General features: G+C 50.8%; 1 protein-coding gene across 2 annotated transcripts in view; it reads right to left on the bottom strand.

Moving 5' to 3' along the window:
• Positions 1-11451: 11451 nt before the first annotated feature.
• Positions 11452-27752, bottom strand: part of RIN3 (Ras and Rab interactor 3) — a 126921-nt gene continuing 110620 nt past the window's right edge. For both annotated transcript variants that reach the window (XM_066343783.1, XM_066343782.1), the window contains exons 8-10: positions 20564-20695; positions 14634-14797; positions 11452-12528 (exon numbers count right to left, since the gene is read on the bottom strand). In XM_066343783.1, the coding sequence (XP_066199880.1) occupies positions 12211-12528; positions 14634-14797; positions 20564-20695 (614 nt within the window). In that variant the 3' untranslated portion in view covers positions 11452-12210. The remainder of the gene's footprint in view (positions 12529-14633; positions 14798-20563; positions 20696-27752) is intronic.

Consider the following 27752-nt stretch of genomic DNA (forward strand, 5'->3'; position numbering starts at 1 on the left):
TGGCCTCTGGAACATTCAGCCCTAAGAAGGGCAAGGCTCTTTGTTCCAGGGTCACCAGAATAGTGACCTAGCAGATCCGACCTCTGTTCCTTTAGAGTCTTATATATATTTTATTTAAAAATTAAAAAAATTTCTTTCCCATTGGTTGAGAGAAATAAACATCAAAACTTATTGTTCCATGTAGCAGTATACTCATTGATCACTTCTCCTGAATGCCCTGGCCAGGGATCAAACCCACAGCCTTGCTGTTCTAGGCCAACATTTTATCCACCGAGCCACTCAGCCAGGGCTTCCTTTTGGGTCTTTAAACTTCCTATTTGAAGCACCAACTTCATTGGAAGGAGCCTGAGAGAGGGAAGCAAAGAGAATCCCAATCTCAGCCGCAGCAGAGGCACACAGCCTGCCGCCAATTTATTGATTAAGCAGTCTACCCTGAACAGGCACCGGCAAAGTCACGCTGGCTTGAATGTAAAAGGGATAATCGCTGGATTGCAAGATACCCCAAATGTTCATTTTGCACAAACGTATAAGGATCTCTTGTTTTGCAGAACTGCCGTCCTAGTTAAACGCATAGATCTGCAGATACACAGATTATTTCTACCAGGCAGTTTCTAAGCAAAGCCATCCAGCATGACACCTTCCTCCCCACGTGGAGGCCGCTCCCTGGGCTGTGAGCTTGCTCCCCGTGAGCTCCCTGCCACGTCACCCAAACCCCTCTTCAGACACATCACCTGGGTCATAGTCATCTCCTTCAGTAAACGTGGGGTCACCGCAGAAAGGGATTATTCAGCTCGTACTTGCAACCTTCACTGAAAAAAAAGGTAGACAGTACGAGAGACTGTGGGGCTACAAAAACTATAACGGTGGTTTTGAGAACATCTTTCAGAAATTAAGCTGTAAGTCAGGCATCAGCAAATCCACCTCCTTAGTACACTATACAGACAAGCAGTAATATCTTTTTAACTTTTTTTCCTTTTTTTTAAAGAGTTTATTTATTTATTTATTTTAGAGAGGATTGAGATAGAGAGAGAGAGAGAGAGAGAGAGAGAGAGAATATGGGGGAGGAGCAGGAAGCATTAACTCTCATATGTGAAGCATTAACTCTCATATGTGCCTTGGCCAGACAAGCCCAGGTTTTTTTTTTGTTTGTTTGTTTGTTTGTTTGTTTTACAGGAACAGAGAGAGAGTCAGAGAGAGGGATAGATAGGGACAGACAGACAGGAATGGAGAGAGATGAGAAGCATCAATCATCAGTTTTTCGTTGCAACACCTTAGTTGTTCATTGATTGCTTTCTCATATGTGCCTTGACCGCGGGCCTTCAGCAGACCGAGTAACCCCTTGCTCGAGCCAGTGACTTTGGGTCCAAGCTGGTGAGCTTTTTTTTTGCTCAAGCCAGATGAGCTCTCACTCAAGCTGGTGACCTCGGGGTCTCGAACCTGGGTCCTTCCGCATCCCAGTCCAACGCTCTATCCACTGCGCCACTGTCTGGTCAGGCTATCTTTTTAACTTTTAAAAGCTAGGCCTTCATCAGTGTGTTTCCTGGGAGCCCCAGGGGGACCACACCGGAACCTGAAGGATAATGAGGACACAGACCTGGAATTGAATAGACTTCAGAAAGCCGAGCCTACCGGATGTCAGGACCCCAGTGACTAGTATGGTGCTATCTACTGAGGGTTGCAAACCTCTGGGTATGACTGTGGGAATACTGACATGTGGGGTACATGTACACACAGAGCTAAATAGTCATGTGTTTAGTTAACAGAGATAAGACTTGGTGATCCTGGAAACGCTGTTTGGAGGAATATGCCATAATGCCGTCTAGAATGATCCTAAACTGTGAATATACGGCTACCCCAGTGCTATAGGAGTCCCTGCAGTAGTTTTTGAAGGCAGGGATGCAGGTAGGGCCATGTTAACTGTGTTAGGTGACATATCTCCAAATCCCTTAAGTTCTGGGCAGCCAGCACCTTCAACCCATTAGGCAAAAGTCAGAAGGAGAAATCAAACTTGAGATTGCTTTTAAAATAAAAATCGCTCGAGCAGACAAATTGAGTTTGGACTTCTAGGGTTATGTAATATGATTTATCAGCTAAGTACACATTTTAAATATAAATAAAATTTATAATTCAACACTGCATTTTATACTCGTGATGGAGTGGTCTTCGTGGGATTTGAAAATATGTTCACTGGGTCTGCGACCATATCACCCTGAACACACCCGATCTCGTCTGAAAATATGTTTACTGGTGTTTTCCTAGTAAATAAAAGTAGACTGAAAGTCAGGTTATCGCTCTGACCTGTGGTGGCACAGTGGATAAAGCATAGACCTGGAGACACTGAGGTCACCAGTTCAAAACCCTAGACCTGCCTGATCAAGGCACATATGGGAGTTGATGCTTCCTGCTCCTCCCTCCTTCTCTCTCCTCTCCAAAATGAATAAATAAATAAAAATATTTTAAAAAAAAGAAAGTCAGGTTTATTTTAAACACTGCCATCCCTGTGAACTAAAGCATCAGATACCAGTCAACATGAACCTGGAGTCAGTCTGTTCAGTTTTAGTCTAACGGTGAGCGTAAGTCAATGAAAAGTTAAAGAACTGGTGGTAAACTGAATTAATTCTAAGTCCATTTAAGCTACAGATTCTGATATTACTCAAGTTAAATCAACACTACGTCCTAAGTGTTTGTGAGGACTCAGATCACAAAAGTGTGAGTAGAACTGATCTGATGGTATGAGTTACTAGCCTTCCTTCTGATTACATCGGTACACATGCTTTGGTCACTGTTGGGCTCAAGCCAGTGACCATGGGATCATATCGATGATCTCACACTCAAACCGGCAACCCTGGGGTTTTGAACCTGAGACTTCAGCATCCCAAGTCAATGCTCTATCCACTGCGCCCCCAATGGTCAGGTAGTATTATTCTTTTGTTTTTGTGCTTTTGGTCTGATAGCTAAGCAACGATTACCTAACCCAGGTCACAAACATTTTACGCCTGTTAGTCTTCTTCAGATTGTATTGTTTTCATTCTATTAGGTCTATGATCCATTCTGTTAGTTTTCGTGTACAGCAGGGGTCGGGAACCTTTCTGGCTGAGAGAGCCATGAACGCCACATATTTTAAAATGTAATTCCGTGAGAGCCATACAATATGTTTAACACTAAATACAAGTAAATGTATGTATTTTATGTAAGACCAACACTTTTAAAGTACAATAAGTCTCTGAATTCTTTTTAATAACATTGTTATGCTGTTGCTAACCAATGATGAATAAAGTACTTCTTACCATTAATGTGACTTCAGGTGCTGCCTGGTTTTGCTGATGGCTTTGTAGTCTGGTTGATATGTGGTGAGGTAAAGCTTCATGAGGCATTGAGACCTCCATCTGTTAAATGTGATCGTAGGTTGGTCTTAACGTTCTTTAGATGTGAGGAAGACTGCTCACATGCATATGTAGAGCCAAACATTGTTAGTACAGCAATACTCACATGCTGCAGTGTGTGGTATGTGATGGGAAGTGCGTTCCAAGTTTTGACAATCAGCTGGTCCACGGGTTGAAGTTTTTTCATTTCTCCCCACTTGTGTTTGCTCACCAACTCTGCTTGCTGTCGTGCAAGTCTTTCCAAATCTTCATTCAGTGACTTATTCACCCACATGTCTGAGGCCTTCAGGTCAGCAACTTGTAGCTCAAAATCTCTGACAGAGACCCTGGGGATGTAATTCAGGTCGGCGCTGTCCACTGCACACTCGTGTGGATGGGTGATGAACTTAAAAAGACGAATGCATTCACGAAATTCTCCAAAGCATGCTTTGAATGACTGCAGGAGATTAGATGTGAAGCCTGCTAGCTGCTGGAGATCAAGATGTTGAGCAAGGTCACTTGCTGTGCACGCATCTTTAAACTCTCCCAGTTTTTCAAAGTGTAGTAAACAACCTGTTTCAGTGTCGACGATGAAGAGTTCCAGCTTGTTTTCAAATGCACACACTGCTTGTTGAAGGGATAAGACTGTATTTCCAACACCTGCATTTTCACATTGAGCTGGTTCAGATGTTCAGTCATGTCCATGAGATAGTAGAACTTCAGGATCCACTCAGTGTTAGCTAACTCAGGATGCTTGACGTTTTTCATTTCAAGAAAAGTCTGGATTTCGCTCAGACAAGCCGCGGAACAGCTGAGCACCTCCCCTCTTGACAACCAATGCACATTGCTGTGCAGAAGCAGACCATGATAATTATTCCCAACTTCATCCAACAGAGTTTTAAACTGGTCATCATTTAAAGCTTGGGCAACAAAAAAGTTGACCACCTGAATGACCAGCGACATGACCTCACCAAGCTGCTCGCCACACATCTGAGCACAAAGCGTCTCCTGATGTAGGATGCAGTGAAAACTTAGGATGGGTCTCTTTTCATGTTCACAAAGAAGCGCTACGAATCCTCTGTTTTTCCCCACCATGCACGGAGCACCATCAGTACACACCGAAATAAGTTTATCCACTGGTAGATTTTTTTCTTTAGCGAACTCAGTGAAAGACTTGAATAAATCCCCCCTCTTATTGTCTCCTTCATAAGCAAAACAGCAAGACTTTTCTCACATAGTGTGTCACCGACAGCATACCTTGCAATCACGCTGAACTGGGATAAATGGCTTATGTCTGTCGACTCATCAAAAGCAAGAGAAAAGAATGGTGCTGCATTTATGTCCTTCACTTGTGTAGCCTCAATTTGATTTGCCATCATAATGGTACAATCGTGAACAGTTCCTGCCAACAGAGGTATGTTTTTTATTCGTTTATCTTGTCTTTATCCGAAAAGTCGTCAAAAAGTTCATTGGCAACATCAAACATGAATGTTTTGGCATACTCCTCACCTGTGAATGGCTTTCCGTTTCTCACAATTGCTAAAGCACCAGCAAAGCTAGCTGAATTCCAGTCACCTTGTTAAGTCCAATCACGGAGTTGCTGCTGACTAGCTTGCACTCTGCACAGTAGCTCTTGACATGCTTTCTTCCTGCTGTCCCCCACTAAGTATTTCGATGCAAATGTAGTATGGTGTATGTCAAAGTGCCGCTTTATATTTGACCGTTTCATCGATGCAATTTTATCATTGCATATTAGACATACTGCAGAACCTGCTCTCTCCACAAAGGCAAATTCCTCTGTTCATTCCTGCTGAAAAGTACAATACTCCTCATCTTTTTTCATTTAGCCATCTTCTTCGTCAAAAGGGTTTCTGCAATAAGCTAGCTGATTTTTTGATTAAAAGGAGGGAAGTTTACTTCCTGACCTCACAATGACCCGTGTACCTTACACATTATCCAATAAAAATTTGGTGTTGTCCCGGAGGACAGCTGTGATTGGCTTCAGCCACCCTCAACCATGAACATGAGCGGTAGGAAATGAATAGATTGTAATACATGAGAATGTTTTATATATATATATATATTTTTTTTCATTTTTCTGAAGCTGGAAACGGGGAGAGACAGTCAGACAGACTCCCGCATGCGCCCGACCGGGATCCACCCGGCACGCCCACCATGGGGCGACGCTCTGCCCACCAGGGGGCGATGCTCTGCCCATCCTGGGCGTCGCCATATTGCGACCAGAGCCACTCTAGCGCCTGGGGCAGAGGCCACAGAGCCATCCCCAGCGCCTGGGCCATCTTTGCTCCAATGGAGCCTTGGCTGCGGGAGGGGAAGAGAGAGACAGAGAGGAAAGTGCGGCGGAGGGGTGGAGAAGCAAATGGGCGCTTCTCCTGTGTGCCCTGGCCGGGAATCGAACCCGGGTCCTCCGCACGCTAGGCCGACGCTCTACCGCTGAGCCAACCGGCCAGGGCTGTTTTATATTTTTAACGTTATTTTTTTATTATTATTAAAGATTTGTCTGCAAGCCAGATGCAGCCATCAAAAGAGCCACATCTGGCTAGCGAGCCATAGGTTCCTGGTGTACAGTATTGGTTAGGGAAGGTTAACTTCAGTCTTCAGCATGTGGATTTCCAGCTGTTCCAGACCATGGGTTAAAACCTCCACCATCTTTTAAATGCAAGGTTCTTTTTGAATGTGGAAGGCCCATTAGACCTCACTCTCACTTCCTCCTTCGAGTCTCTTTATCAGTCTGACTGGATTGAAATAAACAACCTGTCCTCTGTGTAGTAGCTTTTTATTTTTTTCAAATCTCAACTTGAGATTTTTTTAGAAACTAATGAAGCACACAATCACATTAGCTAGCTACACTAATGATTATTGTACCCATAATGAACAAAATATTTTTTATTTTATTTATTTTTATTTTATTATTTTTATTTAAAAAATGTCATTGAATTTATTGGGGTGACATTGGTTAATAAAATTATACAGGTTTCAAGTACACAACTCTACAATATATCATTTGTATATTTAATTGTATGTTCACCATTTAAAAATATTTGTAAAATATTGGGTTTTTTGTTTTTTATTTTACTTCCTCATCCTTTTTTCTTTTTTGTATCACTTATAATGCACATATTAATTTGGTACATATATAATTTATAAAGGATACTATATTCATACATTGTGGGTACATTTTCAAAATGTTTTTATTAAACGTAATAAAGATTTGAAGACCACTGCCCTATAGAAACATCCCACATGTGGACAAAGAAACATACATTAGTGTGAACTGTGGCATTGTTTAGAAAAATGGGAATAACTTACATCTCCTTGAATAGAGAAATGGATAAATAAATTATGGTATATCCATGCAACAAAATATTATACAATGGAGGTCATTATGGCTAAATATTAAAATATTTAAAAATATTTGTATTATTGCAGAATTACATATACACAGGACAATACTCTATTGTTTAAAAATATGCTAAAAACAGTATTTATAGATACATACATATATAGTTATATGTAATATTAAAAGATGAACGACAGCCTGACCAAGCAGTGGCGCAGTGGATAGAGCGATGGACTGGGATGCCGAGGACGCAGGTTCAAGACCCCGAGGTTGCCAGCTTGAGCGTGAGCTCGTCTGGTTGGAGCAAGGCTCACCAGCTTGGACCCAAGGTCGCTGGCTCGAGCAAGGGGTTACTCAGTCTTCTGTAGCCCCACGGTCGAGGCACATATGAGAAAGCAATCAATAAACAACTAAAGTGTCACAACGAAAAACTAATGATTGATATTTCTCATCTCTCTTCATTCCTGTCTGTCTGTCCCTATCTATACCTCTCTCTGACTCTGTCTCTGTCTCTGTAAAAAAAAAAAAAAAAAAAAAAAAAAGAGATGAATGACAAAGATCAATATCAAATTCTCAACCAACTTTAAACTGAAATATTGCTAACTTATTGAACTAGTGTTGCATCTTTTGGGGAGAGCTATTGTAAGTGTGATTTCAAGTTTCAGTTTCCAATCGTTCATTGCTACTGTATAGAAATATAATGTTTGTTTTGTTGTTGGTTTTATACTTTATAACCTTTCTAAACTCGTTTACTGATTCTTCTAAACTCACTTACTGATGAACTTTTTTTGTGGGGGGACGTTCTGTGCAGATACGTATGTCCTCTGTGAGTAGGAATAGTTTTATTTCTTCTTTGTCAATCTACATCCTTTTATTTATTTATTTTTTAGTCTCATTGTACCGGCACCTGGAAGGATGTTGAGCAGGAATAGAATGAATAGGCAATCTTACCCGGTTCCTAATCCTAAGGGGACAGCATTCCGACGTTCACCGTTGAGTGTAATGGTAGCGTGGGTGTTTTCTTTTGTTGTTGTTGTTGTTTTTAAGAGGTTCTTTTTCAAAGTCAGAAAATTCCCTTCATGTACAAGTTTGCAAGATTTGACCAATGTGGCAGAGTAGGTAAATGCTGGGCTCGACCACATCAAAATTACATCTAAATTATAGCAGAACCTGGGGCACTACCTGAAGACTAGCTGGGCAGAGGTCCTGTAGCTCAGGGTGGAAAGACTCCACATTGAGACTGGCGGCAGGGGCGGAGACGTGACCGGGCTGGCTCCGCACCCATGGGTGTGGGTGGCTGAGGAATATCTCAGCCGCAGAGAGCCCCCCTAAGGAGAGAGGGGTCCCAGCCCTACGCCGGGCTCCCCAGCACCAGTGCGGGAAGAGGAGCCCCCACCACATCTGGCTGTGGAATCAGCAGGGAGTCCATCCACCCAGGTGAGACAGAAGGCCTCTGGAAACCCAGGTGTCCTCTTAAAGGGCCTGTGCACAGACTCACTCGCTCGCAGGCACTCGCCCTGGGCTTCGGGAGGGACAGCGTCTCAGGGGTGCCAGAGGTGTACAGGGAGAGACTGAGTTGCGTGGCTTGGGGCGAGAGCCGCCGGTGTCCCTGGGTTGAGCCTCTTCCCACACAGCCAGCAGGTGGGTGCCATCTTTCCCCTGCACGGCCGAATCTGAATCTGCATTCACCTGGTGAACACCGCTCCCCTGCCCTGGTGACTCCCCGAGACCCCGCCTCACCCAACTCACATATAGCACGAGGCCATATCTGTGGCTGAGCCTTATGGGCAGCTGGCAAGTGGCGGTGGGCCTTGGGGTCCCCTGTGCCTTTTGCTAAGTGACCCTCGGCCTGGCCTGGTGGCAGCCACCTTGGTTCTCAGCATGGCTGCCCCCTCCCTGTGTCTCCAGGCTCAGCGCAGGCAGCTGCCAACTGCAGATCAATCTGTAACTCTCCTCTCCCTCTCATCTGGCCCCCTCCAACTCTGTCCTGCGGGGGTAGAGAATTTCCCAGGCTCCTTGTGCTGCCAATCAGGACCACGCAGGCCCTGACCCGCCCCGCCCCTTCGGCCTCCTCTCCCACCAGTCCCTGCTCAGGCCTTCTGTTCCAGCCACCTTGAGATGACCGGTTATCCTGCATACAACACACTATTTCATTTTCCTCTGGTTTTTCACTTTCTTACATTATTTTTGTTAAGAACTGCCGGAGCCTAAGATTGTACCCTCCTTGCCAGCTAGTAAGGTCACCTGCCAGTTTCACAGGTGCTGGTAGAAGACACGAGATTCCCGGGACCCGGGACAGAAGACTTGACAGTCCTGGGCCACAGGCCGCATGAGAGTCATGTTTGCCTCAGCTGTTCCGGAGGAGAGGGGACAAATGCCAGGGAGGAGGCCCAGGGGAGCCCTTGTTCTTTGTCACAACCTATGATTCCATCACTTTTGGACACACACATACACACACATGCAGGTGCACGTGCGCGCACACACACACACACACACACACACACACACAGAGCTCTGGCCTCCTGACCCCTTGCTCAGGGTCCTGGAAAAGCTAGGCCCGTTCAGTTGCATCTGGGTTCTCTGGGGAGGCCAGTCTGCGATGCTCAGCAGGGCCAGCTGCTGCAGGGTGGTCCGCCTGCGCAGAGCTGGGGCCCGCGCCAGGCAAGGCCATCTGACTTTGGATTTCTACAAACCAGTCACTTGGGATGCTGCATGGGGAGAGAAAGCCCTAGATGTGGGGGTCAGTCAGCCCTGGGTTCAGCCCTCACTTTGGCTCTGAACTGGCTGCGTGACCTTGGGCCAGTCAGCCACCCCTGTTGTGGGCTGAACTGTGTCTCCCTAAGTCCCTAAGTTGAAGTCCTCACCACCGGTAACCTAGGACGTGACTGAATTTGGAACCAGGGCCTTTAGAAGAGTTAATTCAAGTTCAGTGAGGCCATATGGGTGGGCCCTACTCCAGCAGGACTGGTGGGTGTCCTTATCAGAAGAGAAAAGGACACCAGGGGTGGCCCTCCCGAGAAAGGCCACGGGAGGACACAGTGAGGAGGGAGCCGTCTGGGAGCCAAGGAGAAACCAACTCTGCTGACCGCTATGTTTCTGACTCCCTACCCCCAGGACTGGGAGAAAATCTGTCTCCGTTGGAGCCGCCCATCTGTGGAGTTTTGTGACGGCAGCCCGAGCAGACAAACACATTGCCTTTCTTTGAGCCTCCATGTCCTCATCCACACATGCCTCCCTCAAGGGGCTGTTGTGTAGATTCAATAAGATAATTCTGAGTGACTCCTAACAGCACCGGCACCACCGGGCACTCAGCACGTGGAATGGCCTCGTCTACTGGCCCTGGACCAGGCCCACCTGATGTTTCGGCACAAGTCCCTTGGGGCGGGAGCGTCTAGCTGACAGGGGCTCCAGGTGGTTCCACCCCTCCTCCTCTCTGGCCTCTCCTGATGGTGGGTGGACCCCAGGACCCCAGAATTGGCCTCAGGACATTGGGCCCAGTGTTCACCCTTGTGTGTGCACATGCGCGCGCGCGCACACACACACACACACACACACACACACACACACTGTTCAGAAAGTAGCCCCTCAGTCCTGGTCACGGGCTGGCTCCGCTCCTTTCCTAGAAGCTTAAATAGTACCCCAGGGCTGAGCGGGTACCCAGTCTGTCCTCTGAATCCCTCCCCACCCCAAGCTGAGGCCCCACCTGGCAAGAGGCTGCTAGGGTAAACGGACCGCCCTCTGACCTTCTCCACCAGTCTCAGGCCTTGTTGGAGGAAGAGGGCACCTTGCCTTGCAGCTGCTGGGGGCACAAGGCTGAGAAGGTAGCTCATCTCAGGGCTCTGAGGGACACTAGGAGCTCAGGAAGGGGGCAGGGTTGGCACGAGGGAGAGAAGGGAACTCGGGATCACCGTCTGGGTTTGCCTGTTTTCTCATGTCTGTCCCCCCCCCCCCCCCAGCCTGAAAGTCCTTCAGGGCTGGCTGCATCTGGAGCAATCCCCACGTCTCACACAGGGCTGGCCCAGAGCCAGGGTCCTACAGGTGTTTGTTGATTGACTGAATGAGCTGGTTTGTTGACTAGCTGAATTAGGAGTCCTTTGGACACCTTACTCAGTGCTTGCTATCCATGTGAGCTTTGGTTAGATCTCTGCTCTTTCTCAGGGCCTAGAAGAGTGCTGACATTTGGCAGGCACTCCTCAAATACACATTTTTAACCAATGCTGAGGACACAGACAGAAGTGGTGCAAACCCGGTGGAGAAAGCAGAAGTATCAGCAGAGAACTGCAATATGATGGGGCATCTCTGTGAGAAAGACAAGCCCAGGGCACTGTGGGAATGTGGACAAGCACTATCTGGCCAACCCGAGAAGTCAGAGCCTTCCTAGAGGACATGGGCTTTGAAGGATGAATAGGAGTTTGATCAGGCAAGGGCTTTAGGGAATGGTGTTTCTGGGACAGGTAGCAGAGGCAGGAAGTGAGAGAGTGTTTGGAAGACAATCCAGAAGTGGGAATGATGAGAACCAAGGATGGTGAGGAGACAGGCGATGACCAGGCTGAGGGGCAGACAGGGGCCAGGGCCCTGCGCGCAGAGGGTACACTGCAAGCTCTCACAATACGGGGCCCCCAGTGGGAAGGAAGCAGTCTTGTGAATCCCACCTGGGAAGGGAGTTAGGCTGTTCATGGGCAGCCTGGTTGGCTGAGCAGAGCTCTAGCCCCTTGAGAAAGGCAGATACCATTTTCAAAAGGGTTTTTATTAAACTCTCTCCACACGGTGCCTCTTGCCACAATTCCCACAGCCCTGGATGCCCACCAGGGAAAGGGCCGTCAGTGTTCCCGTGTGGCCGAGGCCAGGCTCGTCCACGTAGCCATGCAGATGGCCTCGGTTGGTGGTGCCAGGATAAGTCTGGCTGCTTCTGGAGCCGTTCAGGAGCTGTGGGTGCTGGCAGCTGAGGGCAGGCTCTGGTGCAGGGAGGGGGGACCTCTCTCTTCAACACACACCCTGAGAGATACTCCTGACATTCTGGGCATGTCCAAGACATCTCAGCGCCATCCTGGGGTGCCCGGAAATACTTGGGACTGGGCGGAGGTGGGAGAAGGCAGAGGGCTGTGTGATCAGCCCAAAGAGCTCATCTTGCTGCAGCTGGCTGGCTGGACGGTCCCTTCTCTCGCCGAGCCTGTTTCCCTTCCTAAGAAATAACCTGGCCCCAGTGCGATGGCTCTCCTTCAGGTAGCATGCTTGGCCACTGCTTCTGATCATTTCACAAATTTCACAACCATCCTGCCACGTTGGCCCAGGCATGTTCAGTGGGCTGCTTACATGGGGTATCCATGTTGGGAGTGTGTGTGGTCAGGTGTGGGGCACCTGCAGGTAGGAGGGGGTGCAGCCGAATGTGAGCGCGGGGCATGAGCGACTGTGACCCCGGTTTGGCAGCTTTTCTGCCCTGCCAGTCTCCGTGGACTCGGCCCTGGAGGGGCTGCCATGGCCCCGGCCTCAGAGGAAGTTGGGCTCCCGCACTACGAGGCAGGGCGGGTCCCCGCTGCCCCCGCCGTCCAGGGGCCGGTACACAAAGTGGAAGTCGCGCTTGGGCTCGCTCCGCAGCAGATAGCCCTTGATGTGGTGCGGCAGCGCCTCATCCGCCAGCTGGAAGCAGCGCCCATCGACCAGCACGAAGAGCCGGTGGTCCTGGGGCTGCAGCACTTCGAACTTCTCCGCGCACTGTGCGCACAGCGCCGCGGCCGCTGTGTCCGCCCGCGACGCCAGGGTCCGCGACTGCTGCTCCGGCTCCAGGTAAGACACGCAGATGAAGTCCTGCGGGGTGAGAGGGAGGGGGCTTGTGTCACCGGCGGGCCTAGCGGGCGTCCTGTCTCACCCCCCACCCCACTGCTGGGAGCTTGGATAGGGATGCAAAGCTGAGTGGCCTTGGACAAGACCTTTTCTCTGTCTGGGCCCCCGACTCCTCTCTGTAGGAGAGGTCGTGAGGCTGGAAGTCAGGGTACCTGTGGCTGACCCTGCTGTGTGACCTAAGGCAAAGTCCTTCCCACTCTGAGCTTCACTTCTCAGTGGGGCTGACCATTCTGGGTGAGACGGTGGCTTTGAGTCTCGGCAATGAGAAGTGAGCTCGCCCCCTGGTGGCAGGCAGGTGCATGGGCTCATCATCATTTATTCACGGGCCACTTCCTTATCTCTGCAGTCCTCCTGCACCTCAGGGGCAATACCCAGCAGGGAGGGCGGCGGCATAAATAAAATTGGAGGCAGATCCCAGCCCCAGCACCCCATGGTTCAGCTGGACTGCTAAGGCAGGTAGAACAGTTCAGTCCTTAGGGCTGAAAGAGCCTGGGGGTGGGGGCAAGCTGGAGAGGGGAGAGGGGAGAGGGGGAGGCATGAGGCCGGGAAGGAACTGGGAAGGGGCAGACAGTGCTGCCCCCTCGGCCCCAGAATCAGTGCTAAGGGGCTCCTTGTCCCTGACCCAGGCCTCTTTGCTAAGGTTCGCCTCCCCAGTGGGAGGCACTGATGCTCCCTCTGGCTTAGCTCTGGGAACCCACAGGGAAGAAGCAGGAAGTAAAGAATGCATGAGTCAGTCTTGAACCAAGAGTGTCCACCATATCTAAGAGTCGGTGGAGGGACAGGTGTTCAGGTGGGGGTGGGGAGCACAGGGTGCTGGAGTTGACTCTTGCCAACTCATGCTGGCTTGAGAGAGCCAACTGTGTACATATATTCCAAATTCCAAGTTCAGTGCTGCCAAATTAGCTTGAAATTAGTCACAATGGGAGTATTTACACCATGGAAATGAACAGAAGCTAAAATGAGTGCTTCCCCCACCCCACCTCCCCAACCCAGAGACCCATTACATTTCAAGACACATGGCAGCCTAGAACGTGTACTGGCAGAACTCATCCACCTGTGCTGATAGGGAAATGGAGGCCCAGAGAGGGCCAGGGATGACACAGGGTCACACAGCAGGTTAGTACACAGCTGAGTCCAGACCTTGGGCCTTTTGCTTCCCAGGCCTTGCTCGCCTCTTCTCTTTACAGATGGGCCATCTTGCAAGCCAGGGTTGGGGTTCAGGCACAGTGTGCTCTGAGTGTGAGGAAGAAAGTCTGCATAGCTATTTACACCTCTGGATTGCTGCCTGGTTCGCTGTCCCAACTCCCTCCATTCTGCACACAACCCCAATTCTATTCTGTCCCAGGCCCTGGGCTTGGGGCCCCTGAGACATGTGAGCATGGGCCCTCCCTCCCAGGACAGTGTCCTCATACATAGATGGTCACAGTACGGTGTGATATGTGCTGCAATGGGGAGAGTAGTAGCAGAAAGCACAGAGGAGGGCATCTAACTCGGCTGTAGGGAATGGGGAACAAGTTGGGGGGGAGCAGGGAAGATACTGAGGATGGACCAGTGGCAGCCAGTGAAAGAGAGTTGGATTAGCAAGGGCAGGGCTGAGCTCAGCATGACCCGATTCAGTCCGGAGGTGGAGGAGGAGCCAGAGGTCTGGCCACCAATGGCTTGCTTGATACTGAGTTTGTATAGAGATGCGTGGGAGGGATGGAAGTTGGAGTGGAGGGGGCAGGCTAGGGCCTTGGCAGCTGCTGCATTTGTCCAGGGACCTAGGATCAAGGCTGTGGATCAGCTCGTGGACTTTCTAAAAGTGAGACTGGCCTGAGACCATCAGGGTGCTAGGACATAATAGGTGCTAAGAAATGCTGGGTAAAAGTCCCATTCCTCCTATCCCAATCTTGTCAGCCCAACTAGAGCCCCAATGCCTGTCTGCTGATACTTTCCTAGGTCCCTCCCCTGGAAGGAGGCACAGGGCTGGGCACACATTGGCAGGCAGGAGCTGGCCAGTCGGTGTCAGGCTCCTGAGCCAGCAGGTGTTTGGGGCACAGTCTCCTCCCATCCTCTGTCCCAGGCGTCACCTGCACGGAGGAGCGGGAGGCCCGGGCCTTGTTGAGTGTGCGCCGGCGCTCCCAGCGGTGGATGGAGTCCTGCACCTCCACACTCAGCTGCCGGGTCACCGTGATCTTGTCGTAGTTCTTGATGTGCTCCAGGGCCCCGTAGGTGGTGGTCAGATAGTAGGAACCTGCGGGCACAAGGGTGTGCAGGCTGAGCTAGGACCGCCTTGGCCGATCCACAAAGGGAAGAGTATGTTCCAAATGCGCTCGCCCCGCCCCATCCACCCCGCCCACTGCCCCAAGCTCCACCCACCGCTGCTGCGCGGAAGCAGAACCACCCCCTAGAGCTCCAGCCCCCCACCCCACCCCACCCCACCCCACCCCACCAACTTCCCGGCCAGCCCTCAGCCCGAGCTCAGGTCCTGCTCATCTTTGAGATAGAACTCGCTTATTTTTATTAAAATAGTGTTTTACATTTCAAAGGCTACAGAAGAAACCGATCATCACAGATGTTTTTAGGGTGGAAAAGGGTGGCTGGGAGACATGGGGGGTGCAGGTGACTTCTCACTGAATACACACACACACACAGAAGTATATATAGCGACATATACATCCTACTCTAAAAAGTAATTTTTAAAAGGTGTAGAGAAAATTTTAATTATGGTTATAAGATTTTAAAGATTTACAGTAAAAAATATAAACCGTTCCTTTCCTTACTTCTTTTTACCTTCTTAAATTATTTCACATGTATTTGTAACATCTAATGTGTCCTAAAGTAATTTAAGCTTTGACAAACTTCAGGCTGCAAAGTATACATGAAGTTTTAAGATAAAAGGCAATGATTTGCACAGGCCTCAACCTAAAGGGCTGGGGGAGATTTTTGACATGGGGCTGATTCTCCTAGTGACCCACCCAAATCGAATCTTTTCTTTCTTTTTAACTAACTAAACCCTCCTCTTTTTAGCGGGAAGTAGTAGTCAATTGAAAATGCTCACTGCCCAGACTCCCTTGCAATCGGGGTAGAGGACAGGGGACCCTGTTCAGGCAACTTAGATGTAAGTGGAAGTCCCTGGGTGGGACTTCCAGGAAATCCTGTGAAAGGGACAGACTCAGTTGATCCCCATTCCCATCCTCCTGCCTGGAACACAGAGTGAGCCCAGAGGCACAGCAGCTATTTTGTGACCAGAGGTGACAGGCACAAAGCCAAAGGCTCACATCCTAAAGAACAAGGGAAGTAGCTGGGTCCATGATTTCCTGATGGCAGGGCTGAAAAGCAGCATCACTATCAGTAGCACACCCACGAATTCTTGGTGCAAGAGAGAAAACCGCCCTCTACTCTGATTTAAACCATTATTAGTTGCAGTGTGAGTTATTTGCGGCTGAAAGCACTCCTAACTCCTTACAGTGGATGGAGCTGCCTACACAAACCTACAAATTCTATAGCCAACATGGGAAAAGGTAACACTCTGGCTGGGCTTGGTGGGAGGTAAGATAAAGAGGAGTTTTGGTGTAGGAAAGAGCTTTTTTTTTTTTTTTTAAATATGTGCCAAGGACAGCATAGAATTTGGCTTGTTGTCCCTTTTCATGAAAAGGCCAGTAAAGCACTCATGTGTCAGCCAGCGGGGAGGGTGGACGTGGGAGAATGAGTCCATCAAGGGGCTGCTAGGAGAAGTTTGGATTTTGAGCTGGCTCCTGCCAGCTGCCCCACAGCTGCCTGGGTGCCCGTCTGTCCTACAATTGTGCAGAGTGGTAGGAGCTGCAGGAAGAGGCTAGGAAGGGGCTGGGTCCCATCAGCTTAATGCTCAGGCCCTCTCTACTGATCTTCCCCACCCCGATCTCCCCCGATCTCTCACACCTCATAGGCCTGCTGCAAAGAAGGCGGGGCCCCGTCACTTGTCCTTTGCCAAACTACAAGGCATGGGACCAGCTGGCAGACCATGAAGGTCCCACAGTATAGACTCCGGAGTTTAGCCTGTGGGCTTTTTGCTGAATGCAGAACTGTTTGTTCATACAAACTGAACCACGAGCAGGCGGGGCTCAGCTGCCCTGCGCCTCCTGCCCCCAGCTACCTTTGCAGAACACAAGAGTGTCCAGACTGTTTGAAAACCCCACATTGAGCCCAATATCTTCACTTTCCTGAGCCAGAGAGGTTAAGCAACTTGCCCAAAGTCTCCAGCCAGTCAGACGCAGAACCGGGACTGAAGTCCAGCCTCTGCACCACCCTTTTTTTTTTAAATTAATTAATTAATTTTTTTGGTATTTTTCTGAAGCTGGAAACGGGGAGAGACAGTCAGACTCCCGCATGCGCCCGACCGGGATCCACCCTGCACGCCCACCAGGGGGCGACGCTCTGCCCACCAGGGGGTGACGCTCTGCCCCTCCTGGGCGTCGCTCTGTTGCGACCAGAGCCACTCCAGCGCCTGGGGCAGAGGCCAAGGAGCCATCCCCAGCGCCCGGGCCATCTTTGCTCCAATGGAGCCTTGGCTGCGGGAGGGGAAGAGAGAGACAGAGAGGAAGGAGAGGGGAGAGTGGAGAAGCAAATGGGCGCTTCTCCTATGTGCCCTGGCCAGGAATTGAACCCAGGTCCCCCACACGCCAGGCCGACGCTGTACCGCTGAGCCAACCGGCCAGGGCCGCACCACCCTTTTTTAACCTACATCCTGTGTTACTTCTCTTAGGTTCAAGCAAGTGAAGTTCTCATAGCCCTGCCTGTGTCCCAGGCACCGCTGAGCTCCACAGAGGACCAAGTGCAGGGACTGGTCAGCGGGGGCCCTGCCTCCCCCTCCGGTCAGGGCCCTTTTTCACCTGCACTCAGGGACTTGAGCAATGGAGTACCACCACCCTGCTAGGATATGAGGGTGAAGCCATGGAAAGACAGTTCCAGGTGGAGGTCCGACAGCTGGCAGACCTGTTAGGTAGGGAGCCCCTGCCAAAGCTGGAGACTCTCATCTCATGACAGGAGGCCAACAGCTGGGAGGCCAGGCCTGTACTGGGCGCTGTGATCTCAACCCTGGCTGTTGGGCTAGGAACAGAGATTCAGGGAGGCACCCACGCCAACCACCCCAGCTCCTGGTGTGTGCAGCCTGGTGTGAAGGTTGTACCCCGGCCACCACGGGCAGGTTCTGACGCTGCTATGGGTGAGGGCTGCTGGGAGGAGCCATGGCGGCCGCCTGGCGAGGTTCTGCCCGTCTAAATCTCTATTTTCCGAAAATACCCCATTGATTCCTTTGAAATCTCCTCACAGAGCTAAAGTTTTGACCTTTAGAGGTAACATGGATGGCAGCCACAAGATAAAGCTAATCTTCCTGCTGAGAGTGCTGGGTGGGCTGCTATACTTTTGAGGGGGCTAGTCTTAAGAAATGGGGTGCTCAGCCATGTCTGTCCTGAATGGTGCCTCCTTGCCTTCCAGTCCCTTCTATTTCCCCCCACAGGCTTCCGGGGCCTGTAGGAGACAGGTCAATATTGTTTGAGGCTTCTGTCCAGCCCCTGAGCCTTGTGGTGCTTCCGTGTGCATGTTCAAGGCTAAGGAGACCAGGAAGAAAGCCCATGAAGGTCTGGGGTGGAGGGCCCAAACTGTGGGGTACAGAATGAGGCATGCATTTACTTTCATGAGGCCACCAGCCTCATCGGTCTTGCCTTGCACTGCAACCCAAGTGCCTGGCATGGGACGTAGCACACAGTAGGGGTTAGATGAACAGATGAATGGGTGAGAGGATGGATGGATGGGTGGGTATGTATCTGGGTGGATGGGTAGGTGAATGAATGGATGAACAGGTGATTGAATGGGTGGATGGATAGATGGGTGGGTGGGTGGGCAGATGGATGGATGGGTAGATGGTTGGCTGGATGGCTGGTTGGATGGGTGGATGGGTAGGTGGGTGGGTAGATGAATGGATGAATGGATGGATGGATGGATGGATGGATGGATGGATGGATGGATGGACGGGAAGATGTGTGGATAGATGGGTAGATGGGTGGGTAAGTGGGTAGATAGGTGGGTAGATGGGTAGATAGGTGGATGGGTGGATGAATGGATGGGTGGATGAATGGATGGGTGGATGATGAGTAGATGGGTGGATGATGAGTAGATGGATGGATGGGTAGAGGGGAAGATGTGTGGATAGATGGGTGGGTAAGTGGGTAGATAGGTGGGTAGATGGGTAGATGAGTGGATGGGTGGGTGGATGGGTGGATGGATGGATGGGTGGATGATGAGTAGATGGGTGGATGATGAGTAGATGGATGGATGGGTAGAGGGGAAGATGTGTGGATAGATGGGTGGGTAAGTGGGTAGATAGGTGGGTAGATGGGTAGATGGGTAGATGAGTGGATGGGTGGGTGGATGGATGGATGGGTGGATGATGAGTAGATGGATGGATGATGAGTAGATGGATGGATGGGTAGATGGGTTAGTAGGTGGATAGATGGGTGGATGGATAGATGTCCTGGGTAGTCAATAATCACTGATGAAGAAAGCCTGGCTTCTACTGAATTCCTACAACTTCTGAAGGGCAGGCTGTTCCAACTATAGGAAAATTTTAACTATAGAGGAGAAAAAAATAGATCTAGAGGTCCCAGAGCACAAGCCAAAGTTACATGTGAAGTAAACTTCGTGGCTTTACATGCCCTTCTGAGCTTCTAAGAAATCACAGAACTGTCCCCCAGAGATGGATACACGCTAAAAATGCAAACAGATGCAAAAAGGTCGGTTTATCACTAGAACCACAAAGCCCAAAGGGGCCACTTGGAGCCTGAGAGTCTTGTTTTACTCTTTGAGACTAATGTCTTAGAGGACAATTTGGGGCTCCCTCGGAGCCAACACTGAGGCTGGCTGCCCCTCTGGAATTCTTGGTGGAGGGGTGGCTGAAGCTAAGTGGGCAGGAGGAAGTGGGGGAAGGAAGAAAGGGGAAGGAAAACTGAGGGTGGGTGGAGCAGACCACACCTCTGCCATTGACTCATAGCACTCACCTCCGCCCACGGACAGAGGCCATGGCCCAGGGTTGGATGAGCAGGGGCACTGAGAGTCCCCAGGGCCACCCAGCCTGAGAACTGATCATTTTCTGCTCAGACACTCCCTGTGGACACTGCCTACCTCTTCAGCCTCATCTTTTTCTTCTTCTTCTTTTTCCAAGTGAGAGGAAGGGAGACAGAGAGAGACAGACAGACTCCCGCATGTGCCCCGACAGGGATCCACCCAGCAACCTCTGTCTGGGGTCAATGCTCAGCCCATCTGGGGCCATGCTTGCAACTGAGCTATTTTTAGTACCTGAGGCTTATGCTCCACAGAGCCATCCTCAGTGCCCAGGGCCAATGCACTCAAACCATTCAAGCCATGGCTGTGGGAGGAAAAGAGAGAGAAAGAGAGAGAAAAAAAAGAGAGAGAAGGGGGAGGGGGAGGAGTGGAGTAGTAGATGGCCCCTTCTCCTGTGTGCCCTGACTGGGAATCAAACTCAGGACATCCACATGCTGGGCAAACACTCTACCACTGAGCGAACCAGCCAGGGCTTCAGCCTTATCTTTTATGCTTTTAACAACTGCTGTTCCCTCTGTGAGGAATGCCTTTCCTCCTTCTTTATCTAACTGGTTCCTGTTTATTCTTCCATGCTCAGGTGTCACCTCCTCTAGGAAGTCTTCCCTGACTACACAGCCTGGGTAACGTGTTCCCATACCCTCTGGGCTTTTCAGCGTTTCACCATGTTTCAAAAAGCAGTGACATGGTCTCTTTCCTGGCCCAGCTCCCCTGCTAGTCTGTGAGCCAGTGACATGGTCTCTTTCCTGGCCCAGCTCCCCTGCTAGTCTGTGAGCTCCTCCAGGACAGGGTCTGTGCCAGGCCCTGTGTTGTGTCTCCAAGGCTCAGTGGCGTCTGGCACCGAGGAGGTGCTTGTGGGGCTGCCCAGTGTACTCCTGGCGTGGCTGGGTAGGGGTGTGCTCTGGGCCCTGGGGCAGGGACTCACCCTCCCCCAGCTGCAGGGCGGGATCCATGAGCTCCATCATGTACTCCACGTTGAGGAGCATCTCCGTGAGGTTGCTGCGGGCCAGCACGTACATGAGCACAGGCAGGAAGTCATCTGCCCCGTAGGGCTTCCCTGGGGGGAGGAAGGAGGCAGAAGGTGGTGAGTGCGAGGCTCTCCTTGGGGGCGTTCCCTGCCCAGGGGAGGGGACAATGGTTTGCTGGGTGTAGGGTGGTCACCCCTAGAAGAGGACCCTTCCTGCTTTCTCATGACTCTCAGGACAGGGGAAGCCCTGGAAGCAGACTTCTTGGGGTGGCCTGTGACAGTCTGGTTGGGAAGAAGGAACTGAGAAAGGTGCCCTCTGCTGGGTGGGGTAGGCACAGCGTGGTCCCTTCCTCTTTCCCAGCTCTGCCCCTCCACGCCGTCTGCTTGACAGTCAAGTTCACATCACACTTACTCACAGACCCACCCAGAAACACCTACCTTTCTAACGCTGATGTCTTCCGGGTGGGCTCCCTGTCCCCGCTAACCATACATCGCCCTCTCCACCTGCAGAACGGAAGCCCTTCCTCCGTCGATGCTGCAGGTCAGAAACTTCACCCTTCCACCTTCATCGCTTTGGTTTTAGCAGTGCCCTTCCCGGAGGGTTTCTTTTATTATTATTATTGTTGTTGTGGTGGTTATTATTATTATTACTGAGAGGTGCGATACAGAGACAGACTCCTGCATGTGCCCCGACCGACCAAAATCCACCTGGCTAGCCCCCTACCAGGCGGTGCTCTGCCCATCTGGGCCCCTGCTCCATTGCTTGGCAACTGAGCTATTTTAGCACCTGAGGTGAGGATATGGAGCCACCCTCAGTTCCCGGGGCCAAGTTGCTTGAACCACTCAAGCCATGGCTGCAGGAGAGGGAGGGGGAAAAAGAGAGAGAGAGAGAGAGAGAGAGAGAGAGAGAAGGGGGAGGGGTGGAGAGGCAGATGGGTGCTTTTCCTGTGTGCCCTTACCAGGAATCGGCAGGGTCGATGCTCTACCGCTGAGCCAACCAGCTGGGGCCAAGGGTTTCTTTTAAAATGCACATGCCTTGCCTGACCAGGTGGTAGTGCAGTGGATAGAGCATCGGACTGAGATGCAGAGGACCCAGGTTCAAGACCCCGAGGTTGCCAGCTTGAGCGCGGGCTCATCTGGCTTGAGCAAAAACAGCTCACCAGCTTGGACCCAAGGTCGCTGGCTCGAGCAAGGGGTTACTCGATCTGCTGAAGGCCCGTGGTCAAGGCACATATATGAAAGCAATCAATGAACAACTAAGGTGTCAAAACAAAAAACTGATGATTGATGCTTCTCATCTCTCTCCATTCCTGTCTGTCTGTCCCTATCTATCCCTCTCTCTGACTCTGTCCCTGTATAAAAAAAAAAAATTATAAAATGCACATGCCTCCAAAAAGAAGAACTCATCCCTTCTGCTTTTGTGGGAGATGTTCACAGGGCTCGGAGCCTCTGGGCAGGAATAGATGCCACGGGGAAGAGTGGGTGGGAGGTGGGCCTTCCCAGGTTGGCTCTGAAGGCGGACCATGTGGCAATACAGAATCAAAGGTTGGACCGGGAGGACAAGAATTCCTACAGGGACAGGGTCCTCCTGGAGCCCCCCACTTGGTCTCTTAGCACGCAAACCAAGTGCACTGAGGAACACGAAAGCTCGACTGAGCAGCTCTGCACAGTGAGGAATGGCCTCTGGGGTCCCCATCTCCCTCTCACCTCCTATTACCGAAGGGAGGCCAGGGCTCAGACAGAGGCCCCCAGACTCGGCTGGAGGTCCCAGGCCTGGGCATGGCCCCAGCAGGATCATGCCAGGGCCGTTGCCTTTTGTGTCTTGGGTGAGATTAATAATCAGTCTGAATACATGCCAAGCAATCTACAGTTCGTTCTTTCTTCTTTCTTTCTTTCTTTCTTTCTTTCTTTCTTTTCTTTCTTTCTTTCTTTCTTTCTCTCTCTCTCTCTCTCTCTCTCTCTCTTTCTTTCCTTTTCTTTTTTTTATAGAGACAGAGAGAGAGAGTCAGAGAGAGGGATAGACAGGGACAGACAGACAGGAATGGAGAGAGATGAGAAGCATCAATCATTAGTTTTTCGTTGTGCATTGCAACATCTTAGTTGTTCATTGATTGCTTTCTCATACGTGCCTTGACCATGGGCCTTCAGCAGACCGAGTAACCCCTTGCTGGAGCCAGCGACCTTGGGCTCAAGCTGGTGAGCTTTTGCTCAAACCAGATGAGCCCTCACTCAAGCTGGCAACCTCGGGGGTCTCGAACCTGGGTCTTCCGCATCCCAGTTTGATGCTCTATCCACTGCGCCACCGCCCAGTCAGGCCTACAGTTCTTTCAAAAAGTGTACCTCTAACTTGGTATATTTTACAAAGCATTTAGGTGACCCTCAGGAAATACACAATAGAACAGTAAAACCTAAATAAAAATGTAACCATCAAGGAAAACATATATTACAAGAGCAATTGTACACCACAGAAGAAAAGGAAAACACAAAAGCAAGAACTCACACAACTGCTCCTCTGGAGCCACAAATTCAGCTCCGAGTTCCCTGGTGGCCAAGGTGAAAAGGAGAGCACACTCGGCCACCGTCTTCTCACCATCCCTGAGAAAATACACCTGTTTCTTGGGGGAAAACCAAATTATTTTTCTAAGCCTTTGGGCAGAAACTAAATGTTCACCTGTGGCTCCATGTGGGGGACATGATTGGCGGGTTCCTTCAGGACACACGAGGACAGATATCACTGAGTGATTCAATTCACTGCCTCAAGGTGCAGCTCAAGACAGCACGTGAGGTGGAGGAAAGCAGCTTTCATAGTTAACTATGCGCATTCACATTGGTCCCTTCTAATAACTACATAAAGTAGGGGTTGTTTTTGCCCATCTGACTGAAGAAGAGTCTGAGGTTCAGAGTGCCCAAGTGACTGACTCTCCCTTGGCCACATCCGTTATGAAATAAATCACGATGGGTACAGGGGGTGGTGTAGGGCCTCAGGTGCAGGTTCAAATCCCAGCTCTCCCATTTCCTCGCGGTGAGCCCTAGGAAGTCCTCTCCCTCGTCTAACCTTGGCAGAGAAGTTGAGAATGAGAGGGGGGGGGTTGGGGAATTAAATGGAATAATGTCGGTGGTCAGCGCTTTGTTGAGCCATATTGGGGCCCACAGCAAAAGAGAAAACATACTCTTATAGCTACTTATCAAAATATCCCCTTGTATTTTGAACCAAGCAGAAAAAGTTAATGAAAGCTCACAATGAAAAAAAAATGGCCATACCAAACCCCGGGTTAACAATCGGTCTGCGTGCCACTGTCAGCCCTCGTAAAACTTACACGAACCCACTGATCATCACTGATCGGAACTGTTCCCATTGGACACAGCACAGGGTCACAGACCCTTAACATGTTGGCATTTTTGTTCGTCATAGATTTTTGTGCACCAATTTTTATTTTTTAAAAATATTACTTATCTTAACATTTGGCAGCAGAGCATTTCTACTCCTCGTTACATACCCAAGAGAAACAAAAACAGGTTCACGCAAGACTTGTACACACATGCTCACGGCAACATTATTCCTGAGAGCCCAAAGGTACATCTGTGCGCTGGTGAGTGAAGACACAAAACGTGGTCCGTCCATACAACGGGACACTATCTGGTAATGGAAAGGCACAAACGCCAGGACACCTCCGTCCCTTGGAATCACTATGCTGAGTGCAAGGACAGGCCACAGAGACCACAGGTAGCAGGTGCTGCGTGATGCTTTATAAGGAACGTCCGGAATAGGCAGACCCAGAGCGGCAGAAGTAGACGAGCGGCTGCCAGGCGCTGGGGTGGGGGTGGGGTGAGGACACTGACTACAAGTGGGTCGAGTTTCTTTTTGGGGGGGGCGATAAAAATATTCTGGAATTAAAGTAGTTCTGGTTATGCAATTTTGTGAATACACTAAAAACCATGGTATTTTTAAAAAAATATGTGCGTATATATATAACATAATATATATAGTATACATATAAAAGTGTATACACACACATATATGGAATTTATCTTGATTACTGAGATTTCGGGCAGCCCCTTTAATTTTGCACATGAGGCAAGTGCCTCACTCACCTCACCCAAATCTGGCCCCGCCGGTGGGGCTCAGGGCTGTGGCTGACTGTGTGCTTGGGAAACGGCAGCTGTGTGTGACCAGTGGGCACTAGCGTGGGGCTGTGCACACGGGGGACAAAGGAAGTGACTCGGAGCTGGCCCCAGCCCGCGGGACCCTGCCAGTCGAGAGCCAGTGGCCGTGCCAGGGACTGCGATTCTGGGGTCACGGACACTCATCCAAGAAGGGCCTTGTGTTCTCTGGCCGCTCTGTGTTCCTTGGCTAGCCCTTCATGCTAGCTTGCGGTGAGGGCCAGAGACTACTTCCTCCTCCTCCCACATTGTCCGGTCTCTCTCTGTTTTCACAGCGACAGAACTGACTTCCAGCTGGGACGTGGGCACCCAAAATAAAGACGGCATTTCCCAGCTTCCCCTGAGGAAAGGTGCAGCCATGGATCTAAGTCCTGGCTCAGGGGGTTCGAGAAGGAAGGGATGTGTTCGGCTGTCAGGTCCTGCCCTCCGAAGGGAGGGGCATGTGGACAGAGAATCCCCCGGCGGATGGTGGAGTGACAGGAGAGGAGCCTGGATCTCCGAGGACCTCGTGGAAGAGAGGTTTCACAGCCGCCGACCCTGGCACGTCAGAGTGAACCCAATTCAGTTTTGTGTAAATCACTGGTGGGTGCATATGTGTGCTAACAGCGGTCTAAGCTGTATGCTAACTTCTACAGACCGTGAGCTGCAAAGGCCAGTAGAAAGGGCTCCCAGGTGGCCGTCAGAGCGCTGGGCCAGGGCACACCTGCTCGCGGACCTGCTCACCTCACACACTCATTCATTGCTGTCCTCTTAGAACTACCCAGCACTGCAGGTCTGATTTTTCCGCAGTCTGTGGGTACCAGGAAGTCGCGAGTAACAGGAGGGGTAGGAAGAGCTTTGGAAAAAGGCAGGTTCGGCGTTGAATCCCACAGCCCCTCTGGAGGCATCTGGCCCCGCTGCCCTCACAGTGTCTGGATCACACCCTGAGGAGCGTGAACCAGCACAGGTCAGTGGGCTCTGAGTGGACATGCGTGGCCTCCCTATTTCCATTAAGGGACCAACCCACTCCCCCCCCCAAGTCCTGAGATGCAAGACCTGGGAGCTCCCCGTATTCTCCTGGCGCTCTGTCCCTGGCGGCCAGTCAGAGCGGAGAGAGCCCACACGAGTCCTCCCTGCCTCCTTCCTGCACTCACCCTTTGCTTCCCCAGCGCGACTCCCCCAAGCCAGCCCTCCCAGCGGGGTCTCTGTCCTTGGCCCTCTCTGCCTACTACCCCATCTCTTGAGAACACGGCTACGATCGTGGTCTGTCTCGTCACAAGAACCATCAGTGGCTCCCCACTGCCTAGGGAATCGAGTCCAGATCTCTCACCCTGACGTGCAAGGCCTTCCACGATTGGGCCCACAGATACCTGTCCAACATGATTGACGCTACTCGCCTCCAGCCACATTATCTCTCTGGTCACCGGTTTCAGAACAAGTCGCCCGCCTTCCTGCCCTTTGGTTTTGCCACACTCACCTCTCTGGCAAGCCCTCCCCTTCCTTCCTCAGGCCCGTGCCTCCCATCTCCCACACAGCACCAACATTTGTGTGACTGTAAAGATGCAACATGTGTTTCATAAACATTACCCCAATGAATTCCGAAAGCAACTCTGTGAGCTGTGTTAGATTTATCACGCCTACTTTACAGAGGAGGAGAGGGAGTCCCAGAGAAGTCAAGCTTTTTGCCTAAGATCACATAGCTAGGATGTGGTGAGCCAAGACTTGAATCTAATTTTTTTTACACTCACAATCTCATGTTCCTGCTACTTCAATACTCTTCCTTCAGGTTCTACCTCCTCCAGGAAGCTCTCCTGGACTTCCCCAGGTGCTGGTGCTTACTTAACACTTTGCAATGAGTTGCAACTTTCAACTCATTCTGCCTCCATCACCTCCCACGCAAACACACACACACACACACACACACACACACACACACACACACACACACACACACCATTCCCCTGTACAAAGCCGCGGGCCATTCCCTGAACTCTGCAGGCACTTTCACTCCTCTGTGCCTTTGCACACACTGTTCCCTCTGCCTGGGGCCCCCTTCCTACCTTTCCTTACTAACTTCTCATTCTCTCCCACATCCTCAAGCCCAGTTGGATGGTTCCCGCTTCAACTCCCACACGGTAACTATTTCAGAGCCCACCATTTTCCTCAGACTGTGAGCTCCCTGAGGGCAGGGATGGGCGCTGTGTGAGCATGAGCAAGTCCCTTAACCACTCTGAGCCTCTGTCCCTTCCAAGTCCCTACCACAGGGCTTGGGACATAAGACACGAACAGTAGACTGAGCTGTTCTCACAGGGCACTAGTCTGTCCTGCCCAGGGTTGGGTCATGGTCAAGGATATTAGGATCTACGGTGGGCCTTCCTTAGACAGTGGTGTGCTGGGAAATGCTTAACTGGTTCTCCGAAGGAAGAAAAAGCCTGATTTGTGGTGTTTGCCAATTTCCATGGCTTAATATTTCCACAACGGCCCTTTCCAGCTGCTACCAAAATGAATGTGGCGTGGGGAAGAGACATACACATTAGCTCTCAGGAGCTGGTATGAGCTGACTTAATACATCAGCGGCCTTGGGTCTATCAAGTCCAACCTCACTGTGAGGAAACTGAGGCTAGAGATGGGAGGAATCTGCTCCAAGCCCACTGCTGGTCAGTAGAGGGGCTGAGACTAGAGTCCGGGCCTCTCCGCCCCATGTGGGTGAGGAATACCCACACAGGCCCCCTGCCCTGACAGCTACTTGCAGATAAACATAAGCATCAAGCGACATGTGCGTGCACCAGCTCCCAGCTGATGCCCAGGGGTAGTCGAGGGCTGCCTTCTCCTTCCTGTGAAGCCAGGAGCCTGGGCCCCATCTCAGCCCTGTGCACAGTGGGGCCTCGGGCAGCGCCAATGGGATGCTTGGGCACAGTTGCAAAAAAATTCTCCTGTGATTGGAATACGTGTGTTTCCTGAATCAGAGATCACGTCCCTCTAACTCTGGAGGCCCCTCTGGGCTGCA

This window comes from Saccopteryx leptura, chromosome 6 (assembly GCF_036850995.1).
Source record: "Saccopteryx leptura isolate mSacLep1 chromosome 6, mSacLep1_pri_phased_curated, whole genome shotgun sequence".
Classification (NCBI taxonomy): Eukaryota; Metazoa; Chordata; class Mammalia; order Chiroptera; family Emballonuridae; genus Saccopteryx; species Saccopteryx leptura.